At 37.3% G+C, this 12,785-nt stretch overlaps 1 protein-coding gene across 1 annotated transcript in view; it reads right to left on the reverse strand.

Moving 5' to 3' along the window:
- adgrv1 (adhesion G protein-coupled receptor V1) overlaps positions 1-12,785 on the reverse strand; it is a 134,206-nt gene that overhangs the window by 98,993 nt on the left and 22,428 nt on the right. The window contains exons 17-28 of the mRNA XM_016240844.1: positions 11,791-11,917; positions 11,409-11,626; positions 10,306-11,049; positions 6,635-7,008; positions 5,617-5,793; positions 4,971-5,151; positions 4,688-4,881; positions 4,076-4,205; positions 3,790-3,873; positions 2,926-3,065; positions 1,295-1,904; positions 968-1,183 (exon numbers count right to left, since the gene is read on the reverse strand). Of these exons, the coding sequence (XP_016096330.1) occupies positions 968-1,183; positions 1,295-1,904; positions 2,926-3,065; positions 3,790-3,873; positions 4,076-4,205; positions 4,688-4,881; positions 4,971-5,151; positions 5,617-5,793; positions 6,635-7,008; positions 10,306-11,049; positions 11,409-11,626; positions 11,791-11,917 (3,195 nt within the window). The remainder of the gene's footprint in view (positions 1-967; positions 1,184-1,294; positions 1,905-2,925; positions 3,066-3,789; positions 3,874-4,075; positions 4,206-4,687; positions 4,882-4,970; positions 5,152-5,616; positions 5,794-6,634; positions 7,009-10,305; positions 11,050-11,408; positions 11,627-11,790; positions 11,918-12,785) is intronic.

Consider the following 12,785-nt stretch of genomic DNA (forward strand, 5'->3'; position numbering starts at 1 on the left):
ATCCATGATGACAAACTCAAGGGTCTTCTTTACATCACCTTTAAGGCACAGACAGGGGGCAATTTCAATGTTGAAATAAAAAAAACTTCAGTTAGGCATTTAGAATTTATTTATTTAGAATGATTTATATTCATTTATCCTTTATTTTATTTAATTAACCGATATTGATTTATTTGATTGATATTATTTTTTCGAATTATAGAAATGCATTTCGCCATTCACAGCCATCGCAATTTTTTTTTACACTTGCATGAGGTGGTTTTTCAGGCAATTCTAAAAAATAATATTTTGCAAAACTGCAATGGAAACAGTTTTTTTCTTTTCTTTTTTTTCACATTTACAGGTCGCCTGGCGTATGTATAAGTCACATGATCATTCTTTAATGTAATATAACCTCCAAGAAACACCTCATACATGGCCGCTCTCAAGTATAAGGGGATTTCCTTGCCATTAACGCTTGGATAATTTACACTGCACACGTCTGTGGTGTATCACGGCTACGACACGGCCACCAGAACTGATCACAGCCAATGCTTGTGCTTATACCAACCGCAGCGCAGCAGGTTTCAGAAGTGTCCCAGAAGCGGCTCTCAGCGCTGCTTCACTAAAGATACACGCATTTGCCTTCGTCGATTAAAAATAAATTTAGTTGCTGTGATATACATAAACCTACCAACACCCGTCGCCATGACTTATCATGAGAGGAAATATTACATTTTAGTCGCATAACATTGGTTAATGGAAACGCCATCATTTCACAATAGTTTTTATCAACATTTATAAAGTTTTGCGCAAATCTGTTATGGAAACACAGCTACTTTTAACCAGTTTAATGTGGGCTTGCTCAATAAAAGTATTCATCAAACATTAATTTACAATATGTTTTTCTTTTCCTAGAATATTCAGGAAAATAACATTCCACAACAACGTTCATAACAACATAAATACATTTGTCATTAAAACTCACCCACTCTAGCGGTCAATGGAACTGCTCTGAATTTGACAGACACGTCAGCAAAAATCCCTCCAATACGAGTTACATTGATTATAGGTCCGACGTAGTACTCGGGCACACTCACTGCTGTGGAAGACAGTTGAAGCACCCCAAAAGCACCATCACTGGCCTCTATAATGATCTGGGCAACTGTGGCGTTCCGTGGGCCAAGTCGAGGGGAAAGAGCGACTGAAAAACCAAAAGTTATTTTCAGTACACATCCTGGCTTTTTGTTTAATGCAGTAATGCTTTGCACATTTAATAGATTATAACTCAAGACACCTTCCAAGTAACTTTTACCTGGTCTGGGTTGCAGCCCTTCAACCAAAGTGACGCTGACAAGTTCCAAAAACACAGACTCTGCTCTCTCCGGCTCCTCATCATCAAGTACCCTCAGGGTCACATTTACTTCACTCTGATTAGCAGAGAATATCACAGACTCCACAACAGGCACAAAGTCATTCCCTGCACTGGTCCGACCCACTCCCAGTGTGCTATATGGAGCTGCATCAGTGTCCCTCAATGTTCGATATGTCACTCGCACCCTTCCCATTAAGCCTTTTCTCCTCTGTATGGTCAGGGTGATGACAGCATTTGCTTCTGGCACACGGATTGGTCTACTGCTGTCAGAGAATACAAAAAGTCCATAAGGGTCGTCGCTGGCCAATACAGTCAGTGTGGCAGTAGTTTCCTTCCCGAGTCGACCATGAGAAACATTAGAGAGGCGGACGCTGAAGCTCTTGTCTAGTTCTGGAATGTCATCTTGGGAAATCAGTAAGTAGATGCTTTCAACAGTCTGGCCCACCTCAAAGGTCACATTGCCAGATTTATAAACAAGTTCTCCCTCTGAATTAGCATCTGCCTCCCAGTACACTGTCACATTGGACAGAGCGCCAAAGGTACGAATCACCTGAGAAAAACAGGAAACTTACTTATATTAAACATTAACATTTCTCTCATCTGTACTATTTGTTTTTAATAAAATTTATTTTTTACTTTATTTATTTCAATGACTCTAAAATGCATATTTCTGAAGGGTCATGTGACAGTGAAGACTGGAGTAATGAATACTGTGCCATCACAGGAACAAAATACATTTTAAAATACATTAAAATAGATAAAATATTAAAATACATAAAATATTAACAACTTTATTCAACAATTCTTCTTCTCCAAATCACGTAATCCGCAATTATCGAGACTACCACGACGCATGCTCATTACTTTCCTCTGTACATAAACAAGGTTCAGTGCATACGTGTTCTACGTCAGCAGCATCACGCGCATGCTTTGTTTACCTGCAGAGGTACTCTTGATAATGGCGGAAAATGTGATTTGGTTTGTTTTCTTTGCGCACAAATAGTATTCTCACAGCTTTGTAAAATTATGGTTGAACCACTGATATCACATGGACTGTTTTACCAATGTCCTTACTACGCTTCTGGGTCTGGGAACATTTCAGTTGTGTTGTTGTCTATGAAGGGTCAGAAAGCTCTCAGATTTCATCAAAAATATTTTAATTTGTGTTCCAAAGATGAACGAAGGTCTTACGGGTTTGGAACGACATGAGGGTGAGTAATTAATGACAGAATTTTCATTTTTGGGTGAACTATCCCTTTAAAGTATTTTTGATCAAATAAATGCAGCCTTGATGAGCATAAGAGGCCTCTTTCAAAACCCAAAGGCAGTGAACTTTTATATCTTGTCTATGATATAATTTCTGCCTGTTTATTGTACCACATGACTCCTTTAGTTTTTTCAAATATTGTTTGCATATTTATATACTGATATTTTTTTCTAATAAATAATTCTAATTCTCTTTGTTTGTAACATACAGTATAAATTCATTTTTTAAGAACTTTTTGAATAAATTCATAGATGGGACAAAATAAACACATTGATGATGAGCCATGTTTATAACTAGGACTGACCTGCAGTACTACAGTACTTCTGCCCTCCTCAGGCTCTGTGCCATTCACAGTCAGAGAGTCGGCACTGAACTGGAAGACGCCGTGAGCCTCATCAGAAGCAGCGATGGTCACAATGATACGAGCAGCAGCGCCCAGGTTAGCTTCAGAGCAAAAAGAAATGTTATCATTATTCAAGCCATAATATAAAAGAAGAAAATAATAAAATAAGTAGACCCATTTTTTACCGATACTACTACTTTTAAAGACTCCCTAAAGAAGGGCACCAAGAAGCGTCACAGAGGTGAACAGTGACATTTCCAAAAATCATTTACCCCTACTGGCCTCCCTTAAACATAAAGGCTATTTGCTTTTCCCACGTCTTTCCTGGTATTGCTCGCATGCCTTAGTACTATGTAAACAGCATGGCAGAGTCTGGGGATTTGACCGTTATGGGCAGCTCTTAAACTTTACAACTTTTAATCTAGCACTTACAAAATAAAGCTTGTGTAAGGGCCGACCTCAATTATGTAATAAATCAACAAAAGAAAGAAAAACAAAAAGTAAGCAGCGAATTAGCATCGGTTAAAGAAGTTCTGTTGAAAAGATCTGCCAAGGCCCAAATGACAGATAATGGGGCATGAAGTGCCTCAGAAACGCCAAAGCAGGAGCAATTCAAGCAGTTAGGAAATAATAAATATATATAAAAAACTATTTTATTCGACCTGAAGGGAACTTTGTTAATATTAAGAGGCACTTTAGTTTTATATATAGTCAAACCAGTATTTTTTCCCCCCTAAACAGAATCCAGTCAGGTATTACAGTAAATAATGGAAATTAGGAAAAAGTAAACTGTGAGAGAAAGATCTGTGAGAAAAAGAATCTTACCATGATGATAGTGAAAGGATGGAAGAAAGAAGTCAGTGTCACTCTCGCCACTTCCACTGGCTTCGCTTGCAAAAAATGGATCCACTTAAGGAGCACACAGGAGCCAGACAGGAACAGACAGGAATCACACATAGTACATATTGAAATCATACAGAATGTTCCATTATCATGCACAAACAGCATGAATGGAGCTCCCAGGAGACAGTGCATGCGGAAACAGTGAAAGAAAAATCAAGAAAGTAAAAGAGAGGACACAGAATCAATCTGAACTGACAAGTTTTCTTACCTCCTCCATTTGGATTATAAAGTTCCACTCTGAAGACTTTGTCCAACTCTGGGACCGAGTTGTCTATAATAGTCACATTGATGTACTTAAATCTCTCGCCAGGCAAGAAGTCTAGAAATCCCTCTGTGTCCTGTCAGAAGATGTAAAGGAATTGTGCCATTTTAATATACAAAGGAATTTTATTAGGGGATCTTGGTTAATGAAAAATGACTCTTACTGCTGGACTGTATAAGAGAGCAAAGACCAAAAACATATACATGCACACCGTTCAAAACCTTGAGGTCAATAACATTAATATGGTGAAATATTACTACAACTTAAATCAACAGATTACTAATTTTAGTATATTTTTCAATTTAATTTGAATTTATTCCTGTAATGGCAAGACTGCATTTACAGCAGCCATTACTCCAGTCTTCAGTGTCATATGATCCTTAAGAAATCATTAAATGTGCTGATTTGGTGCTCAAGAAACATTTATTATTATTATCATCAATGTTGAAAACAGTTGTGCTGCTTAATATTTTGGTCGAAACTGTGATACACTTTTTTTCAGTATTTTATAAATAGATGATTTAAAGTTGTTGTTGTTTTTTTTAACATTACTGGTACCTCATAGTCCTCTGAACCAGCAGCTGTGAATGGAGACGTACGATAGCCCACCATCACCCTTCCCAGCAGTCCCTGTGCTCTGGCCACCAACAGACTAAGCACACCAGCCTCCTCTTGAACAATCACATGGGCCTCCTCTAGTGCGGGTCTGATCATACCCACAGGCACTGGGGTAGTTTGAAATTGCAGTAGGCCTGAAATTACATTAATAACCAGTCAACTATGACTAGCTGGCAGCATAAATGAAAGAATGAATCTAAAAATGGCAAATATACCAATTTACCATATGGATGATCGCTGGCTTTGATTGTAATATTGTTGATGGCATTGTTTGGGTCAATGCTGGCTCCACTGGTAGGAGTGGAACCTGGTTTCCCATCACCTGATTCAGCTGATACCAGCCTAACCCTGAAGTGCTCATCAACCTCAGGCAGGTCATCATTTAGAACCAGCAGGTTTAAAACCTAGGAGACAAGAGAAATCAAATAATAAAGGCATTTATGAGTGAGGCTTTGCCATTACTTAGCGAATTTACACTGTCAATTAATCAAAGTGGTTAAAACCACCACTAGATGGAGCCATATACATTTACAGTTTGGCTGTTAATAAAAAATATTAAGACATCAACTACATTCATCAATGCAAACTTTTTTGTTATTTAAAACAAGTTTGTTTTAATTTTCTAACTCTGATTATATCTCATTATTGTTTTAAAACATTGTTACTTGTGGTTTATATGTTTTGATCGTAATTTAAATGTTATTTCTGTATTTAAACATATACAGTCATCGTGTGAACAGATGTAATGCAATGGCATGTAATTGCAGTTGTCCAGCCATTACACATTAATGGCAATATTATAAAGTTCCCCCTTAATTGGTGGTCCTGTGGTCATTAATAATAACTGCTTGACAGGTCGATCCTGTTACCTCAGAGCGCTGGCCTGGCAGGAAATGGATGGAGCCTGTAGCATTGGCAAAGTCAGAGGCATTTGACGAGTCTGCGGGTGAATCAAGCTGAGTGACGGTGTAGTTTACATAGACATGATCCAGAGCGCCACGTGTGCGCTCCACTACACAGGAGATCATTGAGCCTTCCTCAGATATCTGATAAAGAAAGGATAAAGGTCATTGTAAACCAACAATAGCAACAATTAAAAAAGAATTTCAGGACAAAATTATTTTAAACCATTCAGAGTTTTAGAAGTTAGGTTGAAATGTTATAAACTCAAACTAAGAAACAGATGCATTTTTGCCAATTTTGAGATACATGGTCATTAAACACAGTTTACAGTCTTTACATTGCATGTAACTGGTTAAATAGAAAGGCAATTAGTTAATAAATGTCCGCTTTCCTTTTTCTGCTTAGTCTTGTTTCTATTTGCTTAGAGCATAAGAGAAAGCACGTGCTACTGTGTCTTTTCTGTCAGTAGTTGAGAGGTCCTCCTCTAAAGGAATTCACTGACCATCTGTCTTGTTAATCGAACAAGTCATTGGAGATGCCATGCATCCAATCTCCTTGAAGAGAAAAATGCACGCTCCATCCATCCAGGCGTGAAGACATATTAAATATACATGAAGACATGGTCTCACAACTAGGGGTCACGTTACATGCTTTCGGAGGGAAGGTTAACCAAACACTGACAAAGAAGCAACTTGGGTACTTAATCAAATAATACGGTTAGATGTTAACTCATTAGACCTTAATTGTGCTGGTCAGAAGGCTATCTGTAAGGCAACATTACAGATTTCTCACTGGATGTCACCCCTGGACATCTATGTTTTGCATAGTCAGAATTAGTTCTTGTTATGAGTCTTAGAGTTTTTGCATTTGCACAGAAGTTATGTGTTTATGCCAAACAGTGGCATTGCTTTATCTTTGGTTTTAAAATAAAATAAAAAACTCAAAAGCATCATATAATTATATGAAAGATTTTTTTGCACCTACATCTGGTATACAAAAACCAGTAAAGCCAAAAAGTCCATTGGCATTATCACTCTTCATGACCCTGAGGATGGCAGTAGGTCTGGGCATTGGCAGACGGGCTCCACCTTGAACAGCCACCAGTTGTAGGTAGAAAACCTCCTCACCCTCCTCTTCTTGATCGTCCCGTACTTCGACTAAAAACGACTTCAGTTTCTCCTCCTGCCTGTATGTCAGGTACCCTGACACATTGTGAAGGTCATTCTTGGCTGGTTGGTTGTGGAGCTCATGAATCTCGGAGTGGTTGAGCCAGCTGGAGTACAGCCGGAGGTCTTGTAGAAGACCAGAGAAGCGCTGTTCACCATCTGGGTTGGAACCGATCCTAATAGGTGCAGCATCTGTATGGAAGAATTCAAAGCAAGGCATTAGGATGGATGGTGTGGCTTTTGGGTAAACATCTGGGCTTGCAACCCCAATGGCTGCTTGTTTAAACTACAGAAGATCTTGTGATAGAATGTTACCTGAGTATGCATCAGATGAATGGATTTCTGAAGATAACGTGAGAGGTGTTTGACATGGAATACGATGCTAAAGCATTGTACAGTAGGTTAATGTGTGGTAGCTCAGGCGTTTCATTTTTACAGTGTTTCTAAGCAAAGCTAGGGTGTTCTGAGTGGTTTTCTAGGTGACCGTTTACTGGTCAATGTCAAAAAAGCTTAGTCCCTAAATATAGCTCAGGCTTGTCTTTCAATGTAAGTCTAAAGGATTTTTTTAATCTTCCTTTTCCTTAAAGGGGGCCTATTATGCTCTTTTACAAAGTCTTGATTTTGTGTTGGGGGTGTACTAAAACATGCTCTCATACTAGGTTGTTCGAAAAACACATTATTTTTCACATATTTTACATTATTACAATACCTCTCTCCCCAGTCTGGCATGAAGGACTCGAACAGTTACTGTATCAAATGAAGGCCCGCCTTCTGAAATACGAAATGTGCTGTGATTGGTTAGCTGGGCCAGTGTGTGTTGTGATTGGCAGCACTCGGCACCTGCTTGGGAAATGTCATGCCCCTTACCATAGCTGCCTGCAAGCTTCAGTGTAAATATTGCGTCAATATCAAATCAATTTGAGTGCGATTTAAACCCGGATGATTGTAACCACTCTAAGTTCGTCTGCCTTGGGAAAGCTACACTCAAAAAAAGTTTTTTGAGTGTAACGTGTCTCCGACATAGTGATAACACTCGTTGCCTTCTCTAGTGCAGCTCAACCAGGTCTCGTCCCATTCGTCGATATTTGTGATATCACAAATCCCGGAAAATATGCGTTGTAGTCCAAACGAGTCGTTCGTTGTAGTTTTTGAAAAGTGATTTCTGTTAAATAAAATATCTCATTTTGAAGTGGACTTTGAGCTTTGTAACTTTGCAGATCTTTTTTATGCTCAAACAGCAACATTACAGACTAACTAAAGTTGAAAAAGTGAAAAAGCATAATAGGACCCCTTTAAAGTAATAGCACACCTCTCCTCAATAAGACATGTGATGAATAAATAAATAAAAAATCAATATATATATATATTTTTTTTTTTAGCAAAATAAAGAATAATCTTACTTATACCAATGTGTAATACAATAAAAAGAAATGCATATCTCCTGAAATCTCAAAAATGTTTGGGTTTATTGCATCACATTATATTAGGACCCTAAATAGTGTCTGTAGCGAATCATGCTAAAGGCTTTTAGGTGGTTGCCACATTGTTAATATGAGGTAGCTACGGTGTTCTTCTGAGAGGTTTTAGGGTGCTTCTATGCAATGCTAGAATATTTTACTAGATGGCTGCTTACTGGTCAAAGGTCAGTCTCACTTTTCCTCTATTATTTAGAAAACAAGCACACCTTAATAAGACCTGCAATTTGAGGGGTCGCTTATGTCTCTAACATAACTGGTGTAGGATGAGGTATCTGCCAAAGTTTAATACTTAAGGGTTAGAATGAGCAATAAACCTCACTAAGGATTTATGAACCAAAATAAATCAAGCTGCATCATAAATGTGCATAATCTATAATGCAGCACATATCTGTGTATGTATCATATCCCTTCCAATCACCATAGACATAGCCTTCCTAGTGGGCCATGATAACTCATACGAGGAGAAAAAGAGAAATGTGACAGCGGTGAAATTGGAATAAGGAAATTGGAAGAGTGCATCCTCGTTGGTTACACTAGCTTAAAGCAGTAACCTCCTGACCACCAGAGAGACATTCAAAGGCACACAACTGTACAAATTGAGGAAATACGCTTCATGGAGCCGAAACAAGAACATTTAACAAAGGCCGTAATCACCAGTAACGCTAACAATCAGAGACAATCTCAGATATCCATACAGTTTATATGTACATTCACTTCACTGAAGATGGTATAAAAGATGTCCGCAATGTCTTAGTAGGGGCTCTATTGTTTTCAGTGAGAGAGAGAGAGCGAGTACGCCGGCTGCCTTTATGTGCTGCTAACAATGTCCAGCGGCTCAATGTTCAGTCAAGCATATCTTCCTGTGAAAAGCTAAACAATGGCATAGGGCTCTCACTAGACTAGATATGGGCCACAAGAATAGGTGAGGAACCACATCTCATTGCTTGACCAACACAAGCATGAGGAATTTGTTTTTAAGCGGAACTCCAAATGAAGAATTATAGCAGTGGTGGTTTCCTAATTTGTAGTGCAGTTGTTAAAAGGCTAAAATGTGGGGTGCTAAAATAAATTCAAAAAAGCCTTTGATGCAAATAATGTGAAATGATGAGAATGATTTTAATAAAGACGAAAAATGAGGGTGGCATCAGTAGGATATACTCAGACACAGGTATATTATCTACTTTATATACATTTTATAAAAAGCAAATTAGCTATTTATTCATTTATTTGAGTCAATACACTGCCATTCAAAACTTTAGGATCAGTAAGATTTTTTAAATGTTTTTTAAAGAAGTTTCCTATGCTCATCAATACAGAAAAAAAATTTAATTTTGTGAAATATTATTGCAATTTAAAATAACAGCTTTCTATTTTGATATACTTTAAAATATAGTTTATTCCAGTAAAGCAAAGCTGAATTCTCAGCATCATTGGTCCAGTCTTTGGTGTCACATGATTTTTCAGAAATCAGTCTAATATGCTGATTTATAATCGTGTCAGAAACAGTTGTGCTGCTTAATGTTTTTTGGGACCTGTGATACTTTTTTCAGGATACTTTGATAAATAAAAAGTTAAAAAGAACTGTGTTTATTCAAAATAGAATGTGTGTGTTTTATTCATTTTCATATTAAGCAGCACGACAGTTTCAACACTGGTAATAAATCAGGATATCAGAATGATTTCTGAAGGATCGTTTTAAAAATTAATTAATTTACACATTCATGCTATTTTTATATAATTAAAATGATGAAATATATAAAAATATATAAATTATTACTATAAATGTATTTTATATACACTCAAATACACTAAAAATAGAATAAAAATCAAAGTCAAACATCTCAATCCCTAAATATGGCTTAGGTTTTTTGGAACTTTTCCCCTTGAACTGTCTACCTGCTGATAATAATAATCAATATTTATTTGGGACAAATTACTTTTTTCTTTTTTCTTTTTTTTTTTAAAGCAGTCCACATTTACATTGTTTAAAAAAAATACAAGCTTTACTCACCATTTACAATAGCTTCTCCTTTTAGACTCTTTATCCCCCCAGGGATTGGGCTCCCATCCAGATAAAACTCAATAATTCCATCTTCCACAGCGATGACCACATGAACCCATGTATTATCCTCTACAAATTTAATTGCAGTAGCTCGCGCCACCTGTGTGCTGTTAGATCCTACGGTTGTGTAATGAAGCATAACAGCAACGTGGGATTCATTAGTCTGGACCTGAACTCCATAATAGATAGTTCCATTCCCATTGCCTTTAGAGACAATAAATCCATCTGTATTAGGCCTGGGCATCAGCCAGACTGACAGGGTAAAGTTAGCCAGGTTCTGTGGAACCTGCAGATGGGTTTCTGCACTGATGGATCCATAAGCTCCTGGAAGTCCAGAGAAGAAGAATGCATCGGTGCCTGCATGGCGTCTCCTGGCATGTGGTCGGAGCTCTACAGCCTGAGGAAAGGAAGCCATCAATATCAGGTCTTCCATGGGCTTGAGACCATGTGGGAAAGCTCCTGACAGGATTTCCCAGGCCACACGCACATCTCCAAAGGTTCCTTGCTGACGAAGTATGGTGAAGGATGTGACATCAAACATATCGTTGACTGACAAGATGTCCTCGGCTACCTCACGCTCCAGACTATCAGGGGCAATAGCGAAAACTCCAAATGGGTCGTCATTGAAGGGAATGAGAACAGATGCATTGAGGTCTTTCTCTGCCAACTTTCCTCCTTCACCAGGATAGCCACCTAAAGACAACATTTGATATGTAGTAGATGTTATATATTTGCACATATAAAATAACTATAAAACTTAAAGACCTCATGGAACAAGTGATGCTTCACAGGAACATTGTGCAGGGCTTTTTAAAGGGATCATCCCAATTAAAAAAAAAAAACTGATAGGTTTTAGATATGTTATGTATTGAAAAACAGTTGGCTATTTAGTTGATTACAGGTGATATAATGGGGAGGGGCATTCTGGGGCATTTGATTGGACAACAATTTGTGTAGTGCATGTGTCAAAAAATATAGAAAAAATACTCTCATGTGGCCTTTAAAATAATAAACAATACAACTAAAACATTGACTGCTGATATTGACTTCACCTGAGACGTTCGTAAGTCTGAGCTCATAAAACTCATTGAACTCTGGGAGCTTGTCTGAGATGGCTTCAAGAACAATAGGTTTTGTCTTCTCCCCTGTATGAAATACTATAGAGCCAGATGTGTTCAGAAATTCTTGGTGAGGTTCAAGGGGGGTGTCGTTAGAAAACAGCTGCCAGTATATTGTGACATTTCCAAAGTGTCCTCTGTCTCGAAGAACACTGGAGACAAAAAAGGAAACATTATTTCACGGAGAGTAGAACATAAATACTTCTTTTCAAATGCTAAAAGACAGTGTTGTTTTATCTGAATCAAAATCAATCTGTGCTATGAGATTTACATCTGGGTCAGCTGTATATTAGAGATTAGAGAATTGGAGTCTCACTAAAAGTTATTGGTTCTTCCCTCCTCCACTGGTTTCTGAGTTGAATCCAGAGAGAATATCCCATTAGCATCATCATTAGCCTCAATCACCACTGTAGCAGCATCTCGACCATAAACCACTGCATCACCTGACAAGACCCATTTACAAACACATAAGTACAGCATCACTCTCATAGTCTCTCACATTTTTTTTTTAAAGAAGTATCTTATGCTTACTATGGCTGCATTAATTTAATACAATCAAAATATATATATTACTTCAATATATAAAAGTGAAATGTTACTTCTATTTAAAATGTTTTCTATTTTAAAATGCTATTTATTTCTGTAATATCAAAGCTGAATTTTCAGCAGCCATTACTCCCGTCTTCAGAGTCGCATGATCATTTAGAAATCAATCTATAATTCTGATTTGCTGCTCAAGAAACATTTCTTACTACTATCCGTGTTGAAAACAGTTGTGCTGCTTAATATTTTGTGGAAGCTGTGACACATTTTTTTTCTATGATGAATAGAAAGTATTTGTTTATTGAAAAAAATTTACTTTTGAAAGGTAGTGTACAGCAATACAGCAAACAATTGCAAACAATTATTGATTATTGGAATATTCATTGGTACCGAGCTTATATATATATATATATATATATATATATATTTCATTACAGAATTACATTAGACATGTCATAAAAATGTTGCAATCTAGCACAAATAAGCATACAAACTAATTATCATGATAAAACTTCAATCATGCATAAATCCAGAAAGATTTATAATGAAGAAAACAAACATTTTGTGCAGAATCCTTTTCAAATTTCTCATTAGCAAATGCTTGTGCTTTCAAATCTGTGGCAGCACATTTGTTTAACATTCACACATTGTAACTGTTATGCTAAACATCATTCTACATGAAACACTGTTGTAATTAGTACAAGCTAACCACGGCAATCATATTATGCTCTCAAAAGCTCAGTTTCACATCGTAATAACACCCATGTA

The sequence above is a fragment of the Sinocyclocheilus grahami genome, unplaced genomic scaffold, assembly GCF_001515645.1.
Source record: "Sinocyclocheilus grahami isolate Dianchi unplaced genomic scaffold, SAMN03320097.WGS_v1.1 scaffold602.1, whole genome shotgun sequence".
Classification (NCBI taxonomy): Eukaryota; Metazoa; Chordata; class Actinopteri; order Cypriniformes; family Cyprinidae; genus Sinocyclocheilus; species Sinocyclocheilus grahami.